This window comes from Pseudoliparis swirei, chromosome 17 (assembly GCF_029220125.1).
Source record: "Pseudoliparis swirei isolate HS2019 ecotype Mariana Trench chromosome 17, NWPU_hadal_v1, whole genome shotgun sequence".
NCBI lineage: Eukaryota > Metazoa > Chordata > Actinopteri > Perciformes > Liparidae > Pseudoliparis > Pseudoliparis swirei.
The window spans coordinates 9,563,835-9,588,777 of record NC_079404.1 but is presented as its reverse complement, the minus strand read 5'-3'; the positions used below and the strand labels follow the sequence as shown (position 1 = coordinate 9,588,777).

Sequence of the window (24,943 nt, the reverse complement as noted above, 5' to 3'; positions counted from 1 at the left end):
CCGGACAGGTTTACATTTTCAAAATCGACGGTGTGTCTTTGGTGAAGAGCTTTCAAGCCTCAGGGAGAATGGTACGAGCTCGGATATGGTATTCTTCCAGTGGTCTCTGGCAGTCCTGTTTTCAATCATTAAAAAAACATATTGTGCATCGGGGCTATTGTTCTACTATTCAACCATATTTTGATTGAACCTACTCTGCCTCAGGTATCGTTTTGATTCTTACGATGCACTGCGACCAGCTACTCTGATTGCTTTGTTGTCAGAACTTCACTGTTTACGTGGGCCTGAAGTGTTTAGACAGCAACAGCGATTTAAAGAAGGAACCAGTTGCCAGGGAGGTAGCTAATGTTTTCCATGCAGAGTAAATAAAAGGAAGTCAGGGTAGCTTTAAGTTGTAATGCTGGTATAGATATTTAAGGGGAGTAACATCCAGTCAGTGTGAATCGTATGTCAATGCTATGAACTGAAGAAGTGTCTGTGATCTGACCCATTGCTCTGTGGCTCGGCTTGGTTCCAGATGGGCTCTTACTTTGGCTCCTCATTGTGTGCAGTTGATCTGAACCAGGACGGCTTGTCGGACCTGCTGGTGGGGGCACCCATGCACAGCCAGCTCCGGGATGAGGGCCAGGTGTCTGTGTACCTCAGCAAGGGCAATGTGAGTGAGATCCGTGGCTCACGAGAAACATGAGACCATAACTTGCTGATTTATGTTACTCCAGTGTGTCCCGCGCTCACTGATATTTCTATCTGGGTATTTTTGTCAGAAGTTTACATTTTTAGATTTGCTCATGTTTGATTTCTTCCTGACCTTGTACGTTATCCTGAAATTAGAAGATAAAAAATAGCGCATCATTGTGACATAATTCAACCGACCGATGTGTGTACATTTTGTATTCATGATTTATTGAGAGGAAGTTGACTGTGTGGTTGTTAAATTGTTTGGGATGAAAGCCAACTAGCTGCAGTCTTGGCCGAAGTGTTTTATCGGACCGCTGTAGACATTTCACTGCAGCTTTATATTGGAGGACATTTATTTTTTCTGCTGCCAGCGCCCCATAAACTGTTATCTGGCCTGCTTCTGTTTTCAGGGGGTGATGGAGGAAGATGGTGTTTTGAGTGGTGACAATGCTTTCAATGCACACTTTGGAGAATGCATTTCTGCAATTGGAGACATAGATGATGATGGATATCAAGGTCAGTACAGTAATAACTTAGTCGTAGAAACTGAATGCAAGAATTCATGAATAATACATTTTTAAACAGTGTCCACTTACTTTCTATGTTTACCTCTCTGAGATGTAAAGAGTAAATCAATAACACAACATGAGAAGTTTAACTGAAAAACTTCTGAAAACTCACTATTAGGCACAATTAATCTGTTCAGGGTTCACAAGCCAAACAAGGTTGGGAAGTTTGGGAACCACTAACATATCAGGACACACTGGATGTTTAACATGTTTTATTCCCTTTAACATACATCACTCAGTTGACCTGACCATTTTTACCACAACTTCTTAATTTTATTTGTTTTTAGTTTAGTTCACTATGATGTGACACTTGACAGTAAAACCTGCTTGACATAGTATCCGTTTTTTATATTGTTGAAGGTCAATTGTTTTTGTTTATTGTGATACATTAAGAGAAGAGTCTTTTCAAAATGATCCTTATGAACCAGCTTCTGCAATGCAAACCGAAACAAAGATCATATTCATTTCCTCTTGTGCCTCAGATGCCAGAGTCTTTGTTAAATGCACTAAAAAGGAGGTCTTTAAATTCAAAATGACTGGTATTGTCCTTCATCCACTGAACTATCTCTGGGCATGTAAACCATTTGCAACAATGGAGCCACTGGTGGGCGGTCCTAACCCAGGTGGGGGTTTTGTAATGGTCCACAAGAGGTCAATGATCTAAAATACACGCAATGGCAAACACTTTTCAGTTGCATTTACTACTATTATTGTGACATGTTGCTTTAGTCATTAGTAATAAAGTCACATAGTTTATGTTCCCGACATCAGCCCACGAGCAATCGTTGGTTGTTTGAGAGTCTCAGTAGGTGAAACAAAACCCGTCATTTTCACAGACATTTTGTTTTTATTACCCTGCGGCGAGGGGGCTCTTTAGAAAATATTACCCTCTCGCCCTTGTATGTCATCCAGATGCAAACCAAATTATCCAAACACAGACATACATTTACACTGTCTGTATTCCTGGCACTCGCATTGGCTTGGCTTTGAGACTTGGCGTTCATCTCACACTCGAGGCCGGAGCTGCTGACTGGATTCATCTCCGTGCAAGATATGCCTCGAGGCTTGCAGCCTGGCACAAAGTGTGTGTGTGTGTGTGTGTGTGTGTGTGTGTGTGTGTGTGTGTGTGTGTGTGTGTGTGTGTGTGTGTGTGTGTGTGTGTGTGTGTGTGTGTGTGTGTGTGTGTGTGTGTGTGTGTGTGTGTGTGTGTGTGTGTGTGTGTGTGTGTGTGTGTGTGTGTGTGTGTGTCGAGAAAGATGGCAGCTGGGATGCATAATTCATCCTGTAACTCTTCGCTTTTGGAGTGACGAAAGAACCAGACTGACGATCTATTATTTACAACCAAACTGCCTCGATTTAATTTTTTTTAAACTATGGAGGAGATCAGAATACACATTTGGTTCCACAAAAAAATTTATATATATAATTTAATTCTATCTCTAACATAATGAGTTCATATTTGTGTGATATTTACAAAGAGTGCCATTTGTTTGTCATTTCTGCTTTGCTATGCTGCCTCACGTGACCTGGAGGTGTTTTGGTTTATAAAAAGAAAACTTATATATGGAGTTTCTGTGCAAATGGGATTAGGAGACATTGTTTCAGTGCTCCTGCCAGCACTTTATAGCCTTGTTTCCACTCTCTGTGGCCACACAAGTCTTTATGGCCAGTAACAACACGTAATTGTCTATTAAGCCTCTTACTGTGACAGCTTGTTTCCCAGGGTTAATGAAAGCTCACAAATACACTCAGTCATATACTTAAACAGAAACACTTGTGTCCTCTATCTATCTCTTAAGATGTAGCCATAGGAGCCCCGAAAGAGGATGACTATGGAGGAGCTGTTTATATCTACCATGGGGACGCCAAAGGAATCATCAGAAAATACTCGATGGTAAGAACTCCTCCCCGTGTCACACACACGCCAATATCGTGGAGGTTTATTTTAGAACTAGGATTCAATTGTGATTCTCGTTCCTTGCGTCTCTAGTTGTAGTAGTTCCACTCTAGGTCCACCTGCACATGTTACATTTTGATGAAACCTTGTGTATCGAGCTGTCTAATATCTGGTAAAGTCGCAGGTGGTGATGTTGCCTCAGGAGTCTCCTTCGTTGGCTTTTTTTTGTGACTACAAAGTATTTACATTAATTTGTTTTAAGCTTTATGCTAAGCTAACATAAAAACTAAGGGAAATAGCTAACTTCTGGCCAAAGATAAATCAATCCACCTGACGGCATCCCCCGAGCTCACTAATTAACAAATTGTATCTTGTTTGCCTAAACGTGTGTCAAAAGGATGAGTTGCAGTCCGTCAATCAGCTGAAAAAATACAGAGCAAAAGAAATCCCGCAATGTTCTTTTTTTCCCATGTTGGTTCACATGTAACACGTGACTTGAGAGCTTGTGTCGTCTGTTACAGAAACTGTCTGGGCGCAGTGTGAACCCTGGTCTGCAGATGTTTGGCCAGTCAATCTCCGGTAATGTGGACATGGATGGCAATGGATACGCAGGTAAGAATCGATAAAAGCTTAAGTAGGAAAGGATGACATTATGAAATATTCGTTTTTTTAGCTCTGTTTTTTGACTCTCGTGCTGATTGTGTAAAGCAGTGCACAGACTCATGATAGAGGCATCCTGTTTACTGTATTCTACAGCTGACGTCCAGACTTAGCCAGCATGACAGTTAAAGACCTTTTTGCATTGTTTGGGATTTGCAAGTGGGATGAGGGCTGTCGGCAGATGTTGCAATAACCTCTTTACAGCTTCAAATCAACCATGTTTATGTTTGTGTTCCAGATGTTACTATTGGAGCTTTCATGTCAGATAGTGTGGTAATGCTGAGGTGAGTAACTGGATCAGTTACACTGCACTATTTCGTAGTACTTTTGAGTGGTAATAATGTCCGGCCTTTCCAACACTGTGTTCTTGTGTCGGTCAACGTGGTTGTAGAACTCGGCCTGTCATTACGGTGGATGTCTCCATCTTCCTGCCCGTCTCCATCAACATCTCTGTGCCGCAGTGCCACGAGGGCCACCAGAACCTAAACTGCTTCAACGTCACCGTCTGCATGCGCTTCAGGGGAAGACAGCTGCCAGGACAGATAAGTGAGGACAAATCCTGACAAGTGGAACCTCAAAAAAGCTGTCAGTCCACTCTGAAAGGGACACTGAACTACCCGTGACTCTAGTACTTCCGCAGTCCCCACTGGAACAAAAACATATCTCTACATTACTGAACAGAAACAAGCTAATTAGATCTGAGACAATCAAACAAAGTTCATCAATCACATAGTTGCAGAATTCAGAATACTTGAATCATAGTTTAGTTTTTGTAGCTAAAAAGAATAGTTAAATATATTGGAACATTTCTTATTAATTAATTGTTTTAATGAATCTACACAAGCCATACATCTCAGTAGTCATGTGTCACTCACTGGTGTTGATCATAGAGAGTATATTTTAGTGTTGTGAGGAAGTGAAATTCCTACTCCTTGAACTTATGGTGGTCATTTAAATTGGGAAAATGTGTAAACGTGCTCATGCTGAGTAATTCTCCCCGTGCTTGGAGACGGTCGCTGTGGTTGGCCTCTGGCCTGTCAGTTTGGCCAATGGTTTGCCCCTCATCCTTTCTTAACCGGCTATTGGGTGCGGTGCCTGTCGAGTGCTGAGGTGTAGTCCTTTTCAGTGTTTGGGTGTGGTCATTCACAAACCCCCAGGGGAGCAGGAGCCCCGTCGTTAAATAATAACTGCGTCCTGCAGCAATAAGGCCTCTCTGTTTAGCCGTCTGGCAAACGCCATGGAAAGTGTAGCGCTCTGTGTTTGGTGACTCCCTTTATGAAACCTTCCTTTGCCTCCTCTGGAGTGAGCTCATGGCGTTCCTCAGTTGGAAGGAGGAAACAGTAGGCTTTGGTCTGACGAGGGTGTGTTTGCCAGCCTCCTCTCACTGCTTTACCAGAGTGACACCCTTTTAAAGCAATTACTTCAGACTGAGGCTGATTCATTCAGAGGAATGGGTTTTAAATGGCCAGAGGCACATATATGGTCTCCTCGGAAACGTTTTCGTCAAGGTTATGATTTCTCAATTCAATAACGTCAAGATTTTTAGCTGTGGTGTGTCTCAACGTCACCAGCAGAAATGTTGTTGTTGAATGTTTTCTTTCCCAGTAATGCTGGTTCTGCCCCACCAGCTGGATACAAATGACATCCTGTTTTTTTTGTTAATATTTGTTTTATGTTAAATATCGGCACACAAACTTTGTTTTTAATGTATAAATGCAGTTTTAGCTTACAAGAATACATTGGTTAACGGTTTCTGGGTGAACAATAAATTATCTGTCTAGTCTCAAGAAGAAATTGAGATTCTTCATCGTTCCAAGACACTGCTTTTCATTCAGTTTTCATCGCAGTAGCACATCTACTGAAAATAGCTCTGTTTTCATAACACACTGTGGCTTAACTTAAAGTAATATCAGATGATTTGACCAAGAAATGTCAAACATGTGTTCATCTTCTCTATGTTACTGCAATAAGTGATCATTTATTTATACCCATGTTTTGATTACCAGAAAGCCAAACCCTGAATACTTGACGTGTTTCTCAAGATCATCTTTGCTCAAAGAGCCATCGCTGTCAGTTGATATTATGTGTCACGGTGCTGCCGTCTCTTCACAGATTTGCTGTACAACCTGACAGCTGACGTGGACAAGCGACAGAAGAGCGCGCCTTCCCGGGTCTACTTCACTCAAAGCGGTTCTCAGATCAGCCAGATAAGCCATCAGATCAGCTTAGACTTCAACAGGGAGGAGTGCCAGCGCTACACGGCCTACGTTAAGGTAAGGTTGGCTTGTCTGGACTTAGCGCTGGCTGCGTTTGTGTTGGGTTATTTATGTGCGGCTCATGTCCTCAGCCGACTGCTTTCACCGTGGGCACGCTCACCCTGCAATGTGCATGTGTGTTATGAGTTGTTTGCTCACGTGGTGTGTTTTTCTTTCTTATCTGTTTTTGTGTCTTTTTGGTCGGAGCATTCACATCTGGTTGTTTCCAGTTCAAGTGGGCTGTCAATCGATTAAAAAAATGTAACTAATTAATCGCACATTTTGAAATTCATTAATCGCGATTAAAAGTTTTTTTTTCTTCTTTTTAAAGATAAAACTTCACACAGAGCTGTGTTTTCAAAGAGGCTCCTACCTATAAAGTGCCAGCGAGGTATTTAATATTGTGGATGATAAATTGTTTCTTCAGTGAAACATCCAGATTAGAAAAAAAAAAAGAAGTATATTGAGACCGCATTGGTCCTGTCATCTTTAACATTGAACAGCAGCAGAACCAGTGGCCTTGGTAAACTGACTGATATTCACATATGTCACGTTAACCCTCTGGAGACTGGGCTGTTGTAAGGAGGAGGAGCAGGAGGAAACCCGACTGATTCATCCACGAGTTTAAACTGATTTCTGCTCCTTATTTTTGCGGAGAAATCTTTTTTTAAATAACGGAAACAGTGTTAAACCGTACTGCCGCGGCTTGACACTCAGAGGAGTGTAAAAACTTCAAGGCACACCGGAAGTAAACAAAGTTGCGTTAATTGCGTTAAAATATTTTAGTGCGTTAACGCAGCCAAATTAATCGCATGTTAACGCTGACAGCCCTAGTTTAGACTGATCCAAACAAGAGGAAAATGAAGACGTCAACATTCTGTAAGGTCCACCTCATTATCTCAGAGTGGTGTCGGAGCAGCGGCTGCGGGTCAGCAGGCATCTGCTGGGCAGCTCTGTGTGTCACCCTGCTGGGTCAGGTTAGAGGTAACAGGCAAGCTCTTGATGGTCCGGGAAACCATGCTGCTCAACGGTGGATCTGCAGAAACTGACAGAAACAGGAAACAGAGTCTCCTTTGTCATCGCATAGTCCTTCTATTGTGTTCCTCTGTGATTTACCCGTGTCCTGAGGGCACCATCCCTGTTTCACCTCCTCTAATGCGGAGGCCCACTGCAGGCCTGTACATTTCACTGGCATTCTTAAGTGTGCTCTCCAAGCGCTTTCACCGTGGGAGGCTAAGCTGCTGCCGACTGGGGGGGGCTGTCATTACCACGCCTGCCTCTCTTCCTTCAACCCCTTCAGACTGTAATGAGAGTCCATCACACAGAGCAGATGCAGCAACAAGCTCACATTATTCATCACAACATGCACATCACAGTTCTCACGGTTTATTCAGTGACGTCTGGCATGTGTTTATTTAGGCTCTTCAGTAAAACCGGATAGAGGAATCTAACCTTCTATCTAATCTTCATTTTCACTTCTCTCCATCGAAGTTTGAACACAGAGCATGACGAGTAGGGTAAGTAGGGTGTTGCTTCCACAAGTAAATCGGACATTTCAACACTTTTTTGGGTGTGGGTGGGCGAGTAAATGATCACTCAGTCGAAGTTCGTAGCTGCCACGTATCTGGAGCATCTCTCTGGCTTTGAGATAGACATACAGTACTTATACTTTAAGTGCCATCCGTCACGACAAATTATACATGAGGGGCAAATGGTCTAGCTATAGGCCCGAATGTTGTTGGATCAAACAGATTGAAGCAAACAAGATATAATATGTTTATTAGTGGCCTTTAAATGTGCTGATAGTCGTATTGTTTTCCGGTGTTTATGCAAAGCTAAGTTTACTATCTCCCGGCTCCAGCTTATTAAAGGATTTAAGAATTGTCTAACTATTCCTTTAACACACATTTCAGCCGACAGATGACCGATACAACATTACACCTTTCGTCTGTAGGAGTATTTGGAGTTGTGACATGCAGAATGGTTGCTACTCTAGCCGTGTGGATTGTCATTTTTTCTAAATATGTGTCCACGAACTCCACCTGCTCACGACTAAAAGTAGAGGTGAGATTCCCAAAGTTACCATAAGCTATAAAACGCCACCCAGGACGTTTAAGGCGTGGCAGCCAAATTATCACCTTGCCAAACTGCAAACAGGATGAATGCCCTTCGACATGTATGAAAGGGGGCAACGATTACCACCGAGCAAGAGAACTGTCTGCCTTGAGTCCTCGTCAGGATAAAGTATGTGTTTTTACGACAGAGAAGAGCTAAAGAATCACCATCATCAGACGTGATCTGGCTCCGCTCTGAGATGAGTAGAGTCTGCTCGCCCAATGGCATCATTTATCTTCCTCATGTGTCTGCCCACATGAGCCAGTCCTCCCATTCCCCAGAAGAGGTATGCTAATGTTAACCAGCTGGTTGCCCGACTGCATCCTCAAGGGTGGGTGTGGGGGTCTGGGAGGATTGTGCATCCCCGTCCCACCCTTTCCTCAGCTAAAAACACAGTGTGGTGCTGGGCTGCTGTTGTGTCAACAGGAGCTGCGTGCTGGCGCTGCTGATGGAAAACCCTCACGTCAGAGTTGGTTGCTCCAGCCCCGATGCATGAGGTGGAAGCCGGTCATGAACAATTCTGAGCCACTCTTATGTCAGTAAATGCACTGACTATTTGTAGACCCCATTTGTTGAATTTATGAATTATATAAATACTTTAAATGGATCTTGGGTAACAGCTGACATTTATAAGTAACTGTTGAAGTTTTGTTCTGATTCTTGTTCTGTACCTGCGGCATTAGGACCGGAATAGACACGCTCAATTTTCTCCGTCTGAAATCAAGTACAAGTTCTCGACCGGACGCTCATTATTCCATGTCGTTTAGAGCACACAAGGGCATCGTTTGAGTTGTTCAGAGAGCACAGAGTACAGAAGCTAATAGTTCAGTCTCTTAGGTTTTTTGAGTAATTTAAAGAGTAATTCCTCCTAAAATGATGCAAGTCGTTTCTAGTCGATCATTTTGAACATGTTTTCATTGGCATAGGGTTATCAGCATATGGGCCCTCCAGATGGTCTTTGTTTGTTTCTAGCTAAATAAACTCCATGTCGGCTTTTTCCTTCAGTTGTACCTCACAATCTCAAAACAGTTCCTCGTAGTGATGACTGATGAATGATTTTAACAAGAGAGCCTTCGACTTTGAGCGGAAATTCTTTATTTTAATGCGCTGCAGTTAGTCATGTTGTACAGTTGCCATGTTTCCCATCTGGATGATGGTAGTGTCTCAAGTCTCGGTGAAATAGCTTCATTTGACCCCTCAGCAATTATAGGACAGAAAACTGGAGCCGTTCACATTTGAATGAAACAGGTAACCTTTTTTTTAACCTGATTTTTTACAGGCAGATAATGACATGCATTTCTGTGTACTAATCTTAAATTGGGTAGGAAATGGAGCACTCTATAGTAGTTGGAGGAATGGCAACTTAAAGAGTCACCAGGGAAGACATTTCACTCTTCAGCGTCTGCAGCCTCGCACTAAACACAACGTACAGCTGAGGCAATTGGGAATGGCATCAGTTGTGCAGGTATTTCGTCCTTTAAACGTAAAAGTTTAAAGGATCACCAATGTCGATGCAACTCATCCTGATGCAGAAATGAATGGCAGCTCCATACATCATGGCAGTGCAGCTTATAGTCGCAGAGATGAGGATATGTCATCCGGGAGTGTCTGTTTCCAATTTAAAGACAATTCATCCACAATGTTTTAATATATTTCAGTCAGGACTGGAATGCTGGACATTGATATGGCCTTCCACAGAACCACGCAAACAACAAATGTCATGACAAAATAGTTCAGATCATGTTTTGTACTTTGTTTATGTTGTCTGAAGGAGTGTCTTTAGATTTAAAAGGCAATCGGTGCAATGTCAACATTACATGGTGGCATACGTCTTACTATAAACTATAAAGCATTCAGTATTCATTGTGTCAAGTACTATTTGGTCGGAGGCTGTTATTGCTCACTTGGCTTTGGTTTATTGCTCGTCTTACTAACTCATGTAACTGTTTCTTAGTTGGATGTCCCTGTACGATACATCTCATGGCACGTTTACGTGTTTGGCAGTTTACCTATCGTCCCATCACAGCACCGTGCACGTGAGCCTTGAATTCATGCCAAGAGCCACTTCCATGTGTGGTCATGAATGGTGTTGTGTGGCTCTGTGGAAGCATCGCAGTCTCCAAGGAGGAGCTAAAACAGGCATTTAAAGCCCAGCCTGTGACAGTTGTCTGTTTAATTTAGCTTGTAAAGTATCCTGCTCACTTTCCCCTCCTCTTTCCTCTGGCCTACATCCCACCGAGCATGTGCCCTATATCTCATGTCCGCAATACAATTGCTCGGCACCCACCGGAGTATTTAAAGGACCACCAAACTATTCCGTTGGCTGCTGCTGTTAGTGAAGCAACTGCAGGATGAACATCTATCTGTCAAAGCTAAATGCAGTAAGGCCCTCAAGTCTCCTATGACTGAATAGAAACACTAGATACATGTTGGATTTGAACCATACAATGCAGGAGATTATCAGACGAGGTAGATGAGCGGATGGATGAGGTTTACGAAGTTACAGACTGAACCACTTGTCAGAATTATTACTTCTGCAAATGCAATTGAAAGGCGCTAATGTTTTAACCTGCCTGTGTGGCTGCTTGTTGGCATCATAGAGGGCCTCATTCATATCTCATTTGGCAAATGTAATGTACAGATCCATCGTTGACATGCAATATATTGTTAGAAAACCAAATATGTTCTTTGTCGTATTCGAAAGGAAATAGAATGTCTTTAAGTTGTGGTCGGTCAAAAGAAGAGATTTAAATATATCAACTTAGATTCTGGAGATATATGGAGAAAAAAATGATTCCAAGCTTCACAACACTAAAGGGAAATATGTTCTAGTTCTTTACCTTCTTGGATATAGTGCCTCACAGGAAGTGTAGTTTTCAAGACTTCAATTTGGGTTCCACAAAAGTAACTGACTGCCAGTTTCCTCCACTTTTCTGTTATTGGCCACTTTCCTGAACTACATTATGCAGTGAAATGCACCAAACTGTTCCCTCCAAAGACGTCAAAACAAATGTGAAAAAACATTTACGCTTACTGTTTGACCTAAGTCTGCTCTACAAACAAGACACCCTGGAGAGTAAAGCAAAGCCGGAGTTCCTGTCGCCGCATCCTAAAGAATCTCCAGTTAGACAAAGTCCCTCAACACTGTCTGGCTCGGGGAAGCCCAGAGCGGAGCCGCTGTCACACTGCCTGCTTTGTTTGCCTCTTTACAGTTCAACAGAAACGTGCAATTCCCTTGATGCCGGTCCCCCGGTTTCATTTACCTCAGGCCAAGAGAGCTGATACAATGAAAGTATATTGTAGGACGGTAATCATATCCAGCTGCCTTCTATTCCACATGGCAGAAAGTCTATTTATAAAGAGACTCTAATGAAGAAGAAAAAGAAGGGTAAAATATACAAGCAGTGCACTGCGTTAATAAATCGAGTGGAAAATGACATATGCACTGTCATATGTATAAGTTGAGCTGAATGCTTTGTCTGCAAGTATTAGTGTGAATAGTATGTACTGGATACTAAAGAAGAGCCATTCAGGTTCATTTTAGCTCGGGGTAATATTTTGGTCAGGATTTCCCTACATGGTCATGTCAGAGTGAACATTAAACAGTTCTTCTCCAGGCTTGTTTTGGGAGACCTTTACTCCAGTAAGACGAGTCAAATTCAACAAGTTCCGAGATGTAAGCGAAGTATTTTGTTGAGCCTTGGCTGCTCATTAGACATGCCATGTGTTGTTACCACAGTTATTGCATCGTTGTTACTCATATCAAGACTGACTAAAGGTTGGGCAGATTTGATGATGTGTTGCTCTTGGCAACTAAGCATGCTGGGCAAAATGTTTCCGCAGTCTTTTGGCCGCGGTACTGCGAGGCCACCGCACAACAGCGTCATGGGTGGCCAGGGCTGACCGCAATGAAAGACCTTCTCTTGCCATGATCCCCACTTCCGCTGCAGAGAAACACGTATGTGTGTACGGGTGTTCAGCGGGTGCGTGAGAAGTGTGATGGGGCCTGAGCTTCACCACACCAGGATTGGCCGTGATGACTTCATCACTTGGATATCGTCACAGCTCTTCTTCAGCAACCCGGCAGTGACCCCATTGTCATTTCCCACTACTTGACCCATTTGTTAATATTAGTGTATATTCCTGAAATGGTTTCCACATCCAATTCTGCTTCCTGTTTAAACAGACGCGATCCGCCACAAAGGAAGCGGAACAAATATCGTAGGTACAAAACGATTGTGTATGGCCAGGGGAAGCTGCAACCTACCTTCCTCAGGTGGATTTGACAAATTAGTGTCGCCGTGCTGCAGTTTTATCTGGGCTTTGTCTGAACACAATGGCTCCAACCAAAACAGTGAAGTAAAAGTGCCCCAGATTTTGTGCACAGTGACGCAATCGACTGCAGGAAGCATCTGGAGACCTCCTCTATCACCAGGATGAAACGGACACACAAACCTTTTGAACTCCATTTTAAGAGCTGCTCCTCCTTGCTGGTATCTAATGTATTAGCGGTTAAAAAAGCAAATTTCAAGAAACTCATGCAATTAAAGTGCTGCATTGTTTAAACCGTCACGAAATGAGGCAAAAATCAGCAACTGTGAACGCTCTTTTGGAAAATTCTCTTCTCCACTTAATGTTGCCGATAATGAACTTCCTGTTTATGCACAGATAACGTTGGGATGTTGAGGGGACTTAATCTCTCAAAGAGAGGAAGTCTTCAGATGCTTGTTGTTGTTTCTAAATAGCAATAGCATTTCAGAAACTCAATAAAACACTTCTTACTTACACCATAATAGTAGGTCGGTGCATTATATTTGCCCTTTACAATGTATTAATGTAAACATGGGTGTGATTTGGACACAGCTAATATCTCAGTTGAAGCATTGGTCTTCTATTCCCATTATTGCCTAAAATATAATACCAACTTAAGTGGCGACTAAAGCCACCTTCTTGCTCCCTATTTGATGCCCAGATCTCAAGACCCACATCTGCTTCCTTAAAAGGATCTCATCTGGATTCTTCCCTTTTCCCCCTCAGCACTAAGTTTGTTTTGCTTCCTAGAAGAGCCGTGCATGTGTCCTTGTGGTGACTCCTAACCCGTCAGTCAGGTTACAATAGAGATCTGCCAGGGGTCAAAGGTAGCTGGACATGATGGGTCGAGAATTTGGGGAATGAAGAGGTTACAATGCAGAACCTGTACGACTAATTCCCAATCAGTTCTGCCCCTGTTGCTGCTGAATTTCCAGAGCTCGGCTGTGGGGTCATTGCAAGAGGGAAATGACTTGTAATGCTCTCAAATGAGACGGAGTAAGATAATAAAAATAGCACAGAAACAAATAATTGTGTTGAGAACCGCACAATGTGGGAGTTGAGTGAGAAGCAACTGCTCCACGAGGGAACACATCTGTGTATTTATAGGTGGCTGGCTCAGATCCAGATATGAAACAAATGCAGCTATAGTTAACCTTGGTGTTAAATCAAGTTGTTGTTGATGGAATGTAGTAAAAAAAACTAACACACTGATGAATTAGTTTAGTTTGAGCTGTAAACCTCTTCCATCTGCCAATTTCCAACGGTGATGTGAGGCACCTTTCTCTCCTCCTTTATAAATGCCAGCTGTGGTTTTAACTGTCTGCGGGTCAAATGTTGAATGCCTTCTTCATGATGCATGCGAGACCATAAAAGTTTCCTGTAATTTGTGTTTACGTGACCATTGTTTTAAAAAGCAATAAATTCAATACACTTGGATGTTCCGAGGCGTAAGAGATGTGTATCTCCTTATCTGCACCCTTGGGATCTTTATTGCGGGGAGTCGTTTTACGGAAAGTATGAAGCAAAGAGCTTTATGTTTTTTTGTGTGTCTTATGGGAAAGGTTGTTGTGTGACACAAAGATTCTGGAGAGCATGTTGTATGTACTTCTGCAAATGGATGCATGCTGCGTTAAGAGCAACCTGGTATTTATTGGTGTTTAGTCGCGATGCAGCCTCGTGCATGACAGTACAGATGGTTTACGTTTCCTGGTGCTCCTCTGTCTAAAGCCAAAAGGGAGAATACATGTTTAGTCATGAGAGACATTACACACCTCCATATCAAGCAACACTCTCGCTCAAGATTTGGTTTGAGTTGATTTATGTTTTCACTGAAAGAGCAGCCCAAAAATGTACTCCAGATTCAGGGTTCTGTTTCTGAAAATGTACAGCTGACCACTTATTTATGTTCTTCTTTTCCCCCTCTGTTTTTGGGCGGTGAAGGTCAAGGATTTGGATCTTGTTTCTGTCCTGTCCGTGCGCCAGTGTGACAAATGAAATATTAGTCAGAAGGGATTTTCTTTGTTCATCCCCTCCACTGTTTACTGATTAGTCTTTTTACTCCTGATGACAATGAGTCATGGGTTCAATTCGGACCTGATATTTTAATATTTTTTCTGTGTGCTTTCTTAATTTACTCTTACCCAGTAACATATAGACTGATATGTATACATCTGAAGAAAAGAAACAAATGTTTAAAAAGATAAAAATGCAGAAATTATTAAAATAGCCCTAGTGGTTGCAGAGATACAGCCTTTTTAGTTTGGGTATGCAATTTTCGGAGCAGAGGCCTAAAAAAAGCTTGGCGCTTAAAAAGTTAATGCGCAACTTTAACCCCAGATTAGCAGGAACAGTAAAATATTTGTGTTTGTACTAGACACAATGTGCGTCTAGTGCAAACAAGTCAACAAGAGCTCTGAACACTGGTTCTCTCTTTCGTAAATCTTGTCAGTAGGAAAAGTGTGTTTTGATGCCCAACAGGTTGGAGCTGCAGAGTTTGATTTATCCGGTCGGCTGGACCGACTACAGAGAAGCACTGCCTACTGCTAACATCTGACGGGCTGAATTATTTTCCATTGGTTGGAGCAAACATGGCTCATGTTGAATGGCAACCGGTTTCAAAGGCATTCTGCATGCATTTGGTATGACTGGTAGTCTGGCCTTTTCAGATTACTCAGAATCGATTTTTTTGGACAGGCTGAAGGTATTCAAACCCAAGTGCATATTTTGTTGACTTGTAACTTTCCTCCAGCACACGGGTAATTCAAAACGTGGTTAGTTTCACTTTCATGTCATTGTTTCAGGATTTACATTCACCAGAGAAACACCACTCCACATGGTCTGCCTAATGTGTAAATTATTTTCTAATTCAATATAACCTTTACTAGGTAATAATGTGTCGGTCATGGGTTTTCAGCTTGTGCCGCTGCTCCCAAATGTCAAAAATACATCACATCATTCTAAAATAAGACCATAAACAAGACAAAAATACATGTAAATTGACCAAAGAATAACCAAACAAATGACATGAGGCAGACAAACACCTCATTTGAAATGACAAGGCTATGGGGGCAAAGGAGTGGGCGCAGGAACTGAACAACCGAGGCACACTTAAAGAAAACAACAACAGGATAAGCACATAAAGAGCATCAGAGTAAAAGGAAATCACTGAGAGGTCCCTGACAATGTCCTTGAAGGAAGTTATTCAAATCTTTGGAGAAAGAAACATCATGTCTGAGGAGCTGCTCCTTTGTGGACGTTATCAGCACGTAAAGAACAGTTGTTGTTATTTGAGTGAGTTCATAGCAAATCAAGATCCAAATAATGTTGTTAAATATTAGTAGGATCCATGGGATGTATGAACAGATGTGCAATCTGTTCTGGTTTATTCATAAAGATTTCCGTTTTGTAACTTTAGGAAGTTATGGTGTCCAAGCAGGTACACGCTCTGGATCTTTCTGCCATTAGCCACCATACCAGAGAGATTAAGCGACACAAGGATCTTTTTCCTCAGACACGATGAAGCTGTTCATACCCTAAAACAACTGATCGACCCTCCTTCCTGCTCCTACGCAGTTTGTCATTCTCGGCTTCTCAACATCTGCTAACCTAATCTGAGCTGAGCAGCTGCTGCAGTTTGACCTGTAGTCAATCTGGCAGAGAGATAGCGCACTCAAAGGTTTAGCAATTGTCTCACTTCTTGACTTTTTTCAAGGGCAAGCTGAGATAAGTTGCCTCAATGCATGGCTGCCATATGCTGCAGACATTACTGTAAATACTTTACATTTCAAGTTGTCCCTGTGTGTCTCAGGACACGCACAACCCCAACCTTTGACAGGCTGAATCCATTCATCACTTAACTAAAAAGCTTTTTTCCATTTAAACCAAGATTCCCTGACGTATCGCCCCTTGAATGAAATGGCCTCAACCTGCAAATCATCCAAACATCCATTGTCCTAAAAAGGAGTGCTGTTTGCGCGTTTCCCTCACAAGTTAATAAAGACTTCCCATGGCCGGGCCTAAGTTATACACTTTTGAGGCAGTGGTTCCGCTGAGAGAGGCGCTCATGAGTGTTTCAGCCAAGCATGCAGCATTTAAACTGAAGATCAGAGCCTTTTGCAGCCTGACGTCATCCCTCCATGGCGGAGCGGCTCTGTGAGCAGGCAGGGGCAGTTTGGTGCGGTTCCATCTTGTTGATCAGATTAACGTGAGATGTCAGAGCTTGCAACACTGGAGTATCGTTGGAGCACAGCTCAACCAGTGTTCAGGGTCAAATATGTATGTCCCATTAAGTCAGATTAATTCATACCGCCAGGATGTGTGGGAAAGAGTCCTACAGGCAGCAGAGAAGGAAAGGAAGGGTAAAGAAAGGATGGAAAGGTGGGAGTCATGTACCAAATAAATGGGTTCTGAGTGTGAAGATAAACACAGAGATAGTATATTTGAAGAGACGTTGTTCCCCAGAGAGGGGATGTTGTAGGTGAAGGTTTGAATCCCAGTTGTTTTCCTACAAAATATACATAATGTCAAGCTGTCCTCCGCCCTGTGAGTTAATATGAACATGCATGCAGGGAGGAAGACGTTGTATCAAGTGTGTGATAAAAGATTGCAACTGCTGTAACGTGCTGTTTTCTTTGGTCCTATAGTTGAGAATTGTGGGGTGAACTGCTGGAAAACAGAGTTTGTTGGCATCTCTGCAGTTTGACTCGAACCGTTAATAAGAGATTTTGTCCATGGGATGATGACAGGGTTCAGACTAGTTTTAAGTGGCCATGATGGAAATTTACCTTTTTTATTGGCAGTATTTCCGACTCAAAGGACACTGTAAAAAGCTCAAAAGCCACTATGTTTAATATTTGTACCTTATAGTCGCAAAACGGAGAGAAAGATCCACTTAATTTTCCTTCAGAATAAACTTACCTGATAATCAGACTAAATGAGTCACCGTGGCAGCAAGGAGCAGTTCTCACAATTATCCAAGAAATATGCATATTGGGTGTTTTTTTTTATAAGCCGACTTACAACAACTTACAACAACCTCAAACGATGCGTCCATGTCATTCACGCTTGCCGACAGGTTTCGCTGCCTTGAAGACGACGACAGTAAAAACCGACAGAGTGAATGTGATGGCACCCGAAGCAGGAAACGATAAGCATATCTCCAGTATGGTGTCTTCATGCCTGGTTTTGAGCACTCTTTTGTGGTAATGAAACCATGAACATGTGTATCAGTAAAATGCCAAAACATAGTATAAACGAGCACAAGTAAAAAAGAGTCATAAAGTCAGTAAACAGACTATAATGTCTAAAGTTAGCTAACCTAACTTTAGCTAACTTTGGACACCTTGAACTCCTTGTCGTACAGGACCAAGTGAGGCTGATACAACAACACCCCTGACTGTATTCCATTTAATTGAATTGGGTGGATATTTTTTTATTGTTCATGAGGTCAGAATCCAAAATATTGTATTGATCCCGGGTTAAATTGGTATGTTACTTTTATACAAGCACAAAGAAAGACAGAAAATATTTTGTAAATATAAATGAAGGACTGAGTAAGATATAAATACATAATGCTACAATACATAACACATGATATTAAGAGAACACAAGTAAATAAGAAAAGCAAGGAATGAAAAATACAAGAATATGTGCATCAAACCCAAAAACATACAACCACTGTAAAGAAGTGAAAACAAGTATTTCTTTTTTCTTTCTAAGGGGACACATGTTTTATTTATTCCTTTAAATGCCACAATGCCACACTACTGCTTTAAACACACACATACACTGATATTCAATGTGTAGTTTCATGTGTCTGCGTTCATTGGAATGGTCTTTGGCTCTATCTGATCAGGGCCACCCCGCTGCCTCTATATTTCAATGAGGTTTAACACAGTGGAAACCTTTGAGAAGAGAATAACCCGTCACAAGCTTCACCAACATGTGAGGAACAGTTGTTGCGTTTCTTTCCATAAAGTTATAGCAGGCAGTTAACACTCGCCTGTGTCTTTCTCAGCTGGAGCTCAGGAACTCCTCTGTTCCTAAATACAGGAATTAAAGGCAGGATCCGGAGTGAGTAGGTGACTGGGCCTGGGGTGTGGACATGGGTGGGGCAGCATTGATGGAGGATACTACAAGCTGAGGCCGAGTGTTACCGGCACTTCCAATGTGACCTTGTTGTGAGTCTTGAGAGCCCTTCAGTCAGTTAGCGGTGCTGCAAGAAGAAAGTGATCCTTTATGTGCACCATAACAGATGCTCTGTTTAAAAGACCAGACACACCTCCACAGCGCACTCGTTTAATGAAAAGATTATGCCAATTTACTTGCATCAAAGACACTCTTTAAGTATTAGATTGTTCAACAACTCCACATTTCAGGTCACTATGTCCCCAGGTTCTTCTGTGGCTTTCTTAGAATATGAGATAAGCGGTGGGAGTTTCAGGCAGTTAAGTCCCAGGAGGTCAGTTCACTCAGAGGCCAACGGACAAGGGCCGTTTCAAGCATTCGGCTTTAATGGCTATTGAGGCCGAGGGCTTCACTGGTGCCTCACATAGTTTTCCGGCACCGACAACAATATTGTGTCATGTTACCTCCCAGCTGAGCCGACAAACTACTACAACAATACGGTCTCTATACGTCTAATGAGGCATGAACTGCAGTCCAGTGAAGGATGTGAGGTCCTCGGACAGGGATGTCGAATGTGTACAGATTGTAAAGCCCTCTGAGGCCAATTTGTAATTTGTGATAATGGGCTATATACTAAATAAACTGAATTGAATTGAATGTGAGCTCAACCTCTTGCATCAGCCGTACTCAGCCTTACTATTGACCAATACTGGCCAACTAATATTCTCATCTTCAATTGGAGCTGAAGCAGTTTGTGGATTATTGACAAACATATTTTTCTAACTTTGTGCTTTTTTATCTTAGTCTTGTGTTAAAGCGATTTGAATATCTTTGGGTTTTGGGTGGTTGGTCAGACAAACAAGCAAGTTTTTCTCAAGTACATTTTTATAAATGAAATGGTGGATTGCTAGATAAAGTAATGATAATATACATGTCAACTATCAGTGGTAGAGCCAATCAGATAATGACGGATTATCACTACAAACTGTTTTTTTGGGGTCCATGTCTTTATCTGTGTGCAGCACCATTTCCCAAATGTCTAATGTCTATGATTGTGGGGGTCTGGATTGTGGTTCATGCCTACTACTAACTACTAATTATTCATACATTTCTGTCATATTCATTGAATTTGTGCTTCGGTCCATCCTGCAGAGGGATCCTCCTCTGTTGCTCTTCTGAACGTTTCTTCCCTTTTTTCCCCGTGAAAGTTTTTTTTCTATTTCTTGGGAGTTGTTCCTGATCTTATGTGAGGTCCTGGGACAGGGATGTCGTATATGTACAGATTGTAAAGCCCTCTGAGACTAATTCATAATTTGTGATATTGGGCTGTATATAATAAACTTAATTGAATTAAATTATTGATGTCCCGCACAAACATAGACTCTTTCCTGCTCTAACTCTCTCACTGTTGATGAGTTGGGTGTGCTCTTAACTGGTGATGTGTTCAAGGCCCAGACTGGCTCAGTGCCTGCCGGAGGAAAGAGGATGGGAGGGTGCCCATTGGAAAATGTTGTGATAATGGACAGAAGGGAGAAAGTGCAAACGAACGAGTGGCCTCAGTGACCACCGGAAAACCCAGGGAAGCCCTTTGTGTTTGCAGTGTGGGTCTCATGGCTCCATGTTGGTGGACACAGGGCTCTCAAGTGTCACGCATTGAGCGTGACACTCACGCATTTCGGTCTTAAGTCACGCACTCCCGCCACACATCGTATTTCTCACGCTGAAAAAAACTCGGCTATTTAATGTTTTAATGTGCCGCAGTGCGCCAACATGAGCCGCGCTGCCCTCACCGTGGAGGAATCAAGCGCTCCCCTGGAGTTCTGCTGTGAGGAGCCACTTATCAGCCAATCAACAACAACAAAATGGGCTACACAATAGCCAATCAGAAAAAAAACCGTATCTGTTGTATCTGGGTAAGATTTAATCCAGCAACCAATGAAAATAAAGCATTTCAACTCGGGGCGAACATTGTGCCGCTGAAAACACGCCACTGTAAACGCGTCGCCCCAAACTCGCCGCCCGGGAAAATATCGCGTCGATCGCAGCCACACGCGTCTGTACGTTGACTTTTCATGGGATTCGGTCGCGCGAAAAATAGTTTAGCTTTTGGTGTGAACGCACCTTAAGACCAAAGCCAGATCCCACAGAGCCTTCCTCAAAGAGACGAGTTCAACTGTAATACACAGAAGAGATCAGTATCTGCTCTTCCCATGTTTGCCTTTCACCAGTCATCTAATGAAGATTTGGGGATTCGACCACATTTAGCTCTGTGTTTTCATTCCGTCCGTATTGTTTCCAAACCTGAGGCCAAATCAAACACTTGTGGTCTCAGATGGAGCAGCCAAAAACGCAACGATGTCTCTCAGAGGCAGTTCAAGCAGATTAAAAAATTACTCTTGTGTTTCCTTTGCTGAAAGTAGTGGTGGCCCTGCTTTTATTACTTTCAGCATAATGACAATAATGAAATAGTCATTAAACGGAGTGTTTCACTCTGATTAATTCGACCAATTCAGATCATTGTGTAGTTTATCAGTATAATTACATCTGAGCTCAACCTTGTGACTCTTTTGCACAGTGATTACAGCGATAACATCCCATAAAGACTGTAGCCTATGATCATCCAATATAATCTGCAGTGTAATCAGTCTTTGCGCCATGCGCCAATTGGAGAAGGTTGTTAAATTGCCATAATCACCCAGGCTGTCACATGACACTTATTTATTTGAGGCTTCAAATGAGTTTGAATAGTTGTGTGTCTACGCTGGGACATATTTCTTTGCAATAGCCTTGTTGTTCGTGCTCTCTGCAGAAAGACGTGAAGGACGTGTTCACAGCCATCACGTTCGAGGTGGCGTACAGCCTGGGGAAGCATGTGCTGTCGGGAGACCCGGAGCGAGACCTGCCGGCGCTCACTCCCGTGCTGCGATGGAGGAAAGGAAACAAGATCGCAGCGCGGAACGAGGTACAGCTTTGAGATGGAATGATACAGGGTTTGGGAATAATATTGTTTCAATATGTGTAAGTCTCAACGTTTTCAGGGCTTCTCCAATGTCTGTGGTTTTCTGTGTTGAAAGTAAATGACCAGAGAAAAAAGATCTTTCAAAATGTACATTGGATATTCATTTTCCTGTGGTGGTACTTTAATATACAATGGAGGAATAAAGTTGCTATCAATGAAAAAAAACATAATTCATTGTTGTGAGTAAGAAAACACAATCATGTATTGCTGTTTCATGTTAACCTCTTTTAATAGTAACGTTTTGCTTCAGGCATAAGATGAGGATAAAAGGTGGATCCCTCTCACATAGCAGTTATTTTCAACTGATTCAGATTCTAGTTCATCTTCTCAATTGATTATAAATATACCTTAGACCACAGAAGAATTGAAGGAAATAGCTCAAATTGAGGTTATAATGATTTGGTGTGTGTTACCAGCTCATTATTGTCTGTGTTAGCTTTTCTTGAGTGGAACCCAAAAAGAGCGATTCATTTATTTTCTTTGCAACCACCTCTAACCTGCCCCACATGTGTTTCCCAACTGTCTGCACTTCTTGAAAAGCGGAGGGATTTGTGTCTTTCAGCGCCTACAGATTTATCCATTTATCTGAAGCTCATCAACGTTACATCAAACTTTACCGCTTGACTTAAGTTTCCTTTCATGAATTAGCTCTAAACCAGAGACCAGCCTCTTTCTGATTAAAAGACAGACGAGAAAGAATGAAGTTGTTTCCTGATAAAAGAAATCTACTGAAAAGCTTCAACAACCCACCACTGCCCCCTAGTCTGAATGTGAAGTTGTGCATGATGTCATTTGAACTGTGTACTTTACTGTTTCCTCTTTAGACTTGGTTCGAGAAGAACTGCCTTTCAGACGACTGTGCTGCGGACCTGAGGCTTCATGGGAAACTGTTGCTCTCTGGGTAAAAACATTGACTTCCTCTGCAGTTTGGATTCATTCTCTGTCTTGGCTGCTTCTCCAGTTCTGAGGAAGCACGCTGACGTCAGAGGCCATGTGTGTGTGGGTAGTGGAACCATGACGCATGCTTGGAGGGTATCCATATGTTTTTCCATACTTAGGGAGTTCCCTTTCTTTTTATTGTGTATCTTGTGCTCTTTGTACATTTAGTGACGGCATGTGTGTGTCATTTTACTCCAGGGTCTTCTTTTAAATGTGTTTATTATATTTTTAAATAATACAAAACTTTTTTCCATCAAGATTTGATCTTGATGTACATCTTTGTTTACTGCTCCTGTGACACCCCACAGTTATCATAAGAAGCATATTTATTCTCTGACATGCATTGTTTATTTAATGTTCCCATCAGGTTGCATAGCAAACCCCATCTGGCCCTCGGAGGAGTGAAGAACGTCTCGATGAACCTGACCATCTCTAACGCTGGGGACGACGCCTACGACACCAACATCTACTTCCACTTCTCCAGAGAAGTTTCCTACATCAACTTCTGGCAGAAGGTCTGTTGCTCTTGAGGTGTTGAAGCTGTTTATTTACTGGAGTGCACTTGTTTGTTTCTGAAATCTATTTGGTTGTTTGGCCGAAAAGATGTGGATAAAGTGAGCCGAGAGCCCCGTTTATTAAGATCCAAATCGGCTGAATATCATCAGCTTTCCACTGAGATGTACATTTTTCAAAAGATTTAAATAGACTGTCGAAAGACTAAAGGAGTGCAGACTAAACAGTGAAGCATACAAAAAAGACAGACCTGCTGTGAGAGGACAGGGTGGAGAGCAGGAGAGCCCCAGCAGCAGCTGTCCCATCCCACAGCTCCTCTGGCGGACCTGTCACACGCTTCTCTGACTCATTGAAGGCGGACACACCACGTCAACGACATGTGAGCTGTGTGCATGAGAACAATCCAGAACACACGCTTGACTTATGTGCCGTTCAAATCGCATTACAAGGGGCTATATTTAATGCAGGTACGTAATGTGAGGATTGGGACTGACCTTCATGGAGATACTGATCGGGTCTGCTCCTCAGACCTGGAGCATTCTGTCTCTGGAAAATAAATATCCACCCACTGCCATCCCACATTAAACCTGAGAGATTTTCCTGGAGACCATGCTTGGCCGTATGGGGATGAGTTTCACAGCGGCCTCCTCCGCCTCCGCACACGTCTGTTTGCTCACTTGGTGCAAAGAGGCCAACAGGTCCGCTCGCAGCCCAAAAAGACGCCACGTCGGTCAGAGCGCTGAGCAGATGTTGGAGGGCACGGCATCCTCCATGAAGGCTTTTGCCCTCATAATGGTCCTTTTGTTTATCCTCCAGCTGGGTTTTACACCCCTATGATGGATAAGATCACCTCTGTAAAGTTCATAATCTGTGACATGATTACAAAAACAACAACAAAAAGCTGAAATTGAATTTAAATAGAATACATGCTGCAGGCGAATATTAGAAAAACAGTGTTTCAGTTTGGGTTTCATAGCTGATCTAATGAACAAAGTATCTTGTTACCAGCAGCCACCGAGGCACAAAGGGAGCAGGAAGTGATCAGGGTGCGGAGATGACAAAAAGGCCACCGAGACGATTTACTGCCGTATGCTCTTTGAGACATTTGTAATTACTGCTGGCGAAGTCCGTGGCGAGGATGTGACCCCTTTTTGCAAAGTTACGGTCAGCTTCCGATCCTCCCCTGAGGCTTTTTCTCCAGTGAGCGAGGCGTGAACTTGTGCTCCCCCCTCATATTTGGGAGTGGGGTGTGGCGTCTGTCTGTTGTTCTTGCAACACAAGCTGTCAGAAAGCTGTGGAGGTGAATTGGTTTCAGGAGCGATGCCTTCACTCCCGTGGGACAGACAGCGGCTTCTGTTTCTTTTTTTCCTTCTTTTTTTATTGCAGATGTTTTGTGCCAGTGGTTTATACTTCTACTCCACTCCATTTCAGAGGTCAATATTGTTCCTTTTGCTCCACTTCATTGACCTGAAAGCCATAGGTATGCGTTACTTTGCAGATTACGACCTTGCACACAAGGTTTTAGGTAGTTTTAGGTAAGGTGATATTTGATATCAACGCCATAATATTTATGGGTTATTGTCCAATAATGTGGTACGCAATGTCGTCTACAACTAATTCATGCAAAATTACATATTTTATAATCACTCTGAAAGGGGCCATTCTGCGGAATGAGTACTCTTAGTACTTAAAGTAAATTTTGATTATAAGGCTTATTTTTGTTAATTTATGAAGTTTTGAATGCAGAACTTTTACTTGTAATGGAGTTTTATTATGGTTTGGCATCAGAATACCTTATTCCCTATTTCACTACGGATCTTTGGTTATTTAACAGTTGGAACAGATAAACATGGTTAAAAGT

At 42.4% G+C, this 24,943-nt stretch overlaps 1 protein-coding gene across 1 annotated transcript in view; it reads left to right on the top strand.

Moving 5' to 3' along the window:
• itga9 (integrin, alpha 9) overlaps window positions 1-24,943 on the top strand; it is a 46,847-nt gene that overhangs the window by 8,034 nt on the left and 13,870 nt on the right. Inside the window, exons 8-18 of the mRNA XM_056435223.1 lie at window positions 9-71; window positions 518-655; window positions 1,089-1,194; window positions 3,047-3,141; window positions 3,666-3,756; window positions 4,043-4,088; window positions 4,196-4,350; window positions 5,917-6,077; window positions 21,421-21,573; window positions 22,455-22,531; window positions 22,937-23,084. Coding sequence (XP_056291198.1) covers window positions 9-71; window positions 518-655; window positions 1,089-1,194; window positions 3,047-3,141; window positions 3,666-3,756; window positions 4,043-4,088; window positions 4,196-4,350; window positions 5,917-6,077; window positions 21,421-21,573; window positions 22,455-22,531; window positions 22,937-23,084 — 1,233 coding nt within the window. The remainder of the gene's footprint in view (window positions 1-8; window positions 72-517; window positions 656-1,088; window positions 1,195-3,046; window positions 3,142-3,665; window positions 3,757-4,042; window positions 4,089-4,195; window positions 4,351-5,916; window positions 6,078-21,420; window positions 21,574-22,454; window positions 22,532-22,936; window positions 23,085-24,943) is intronic.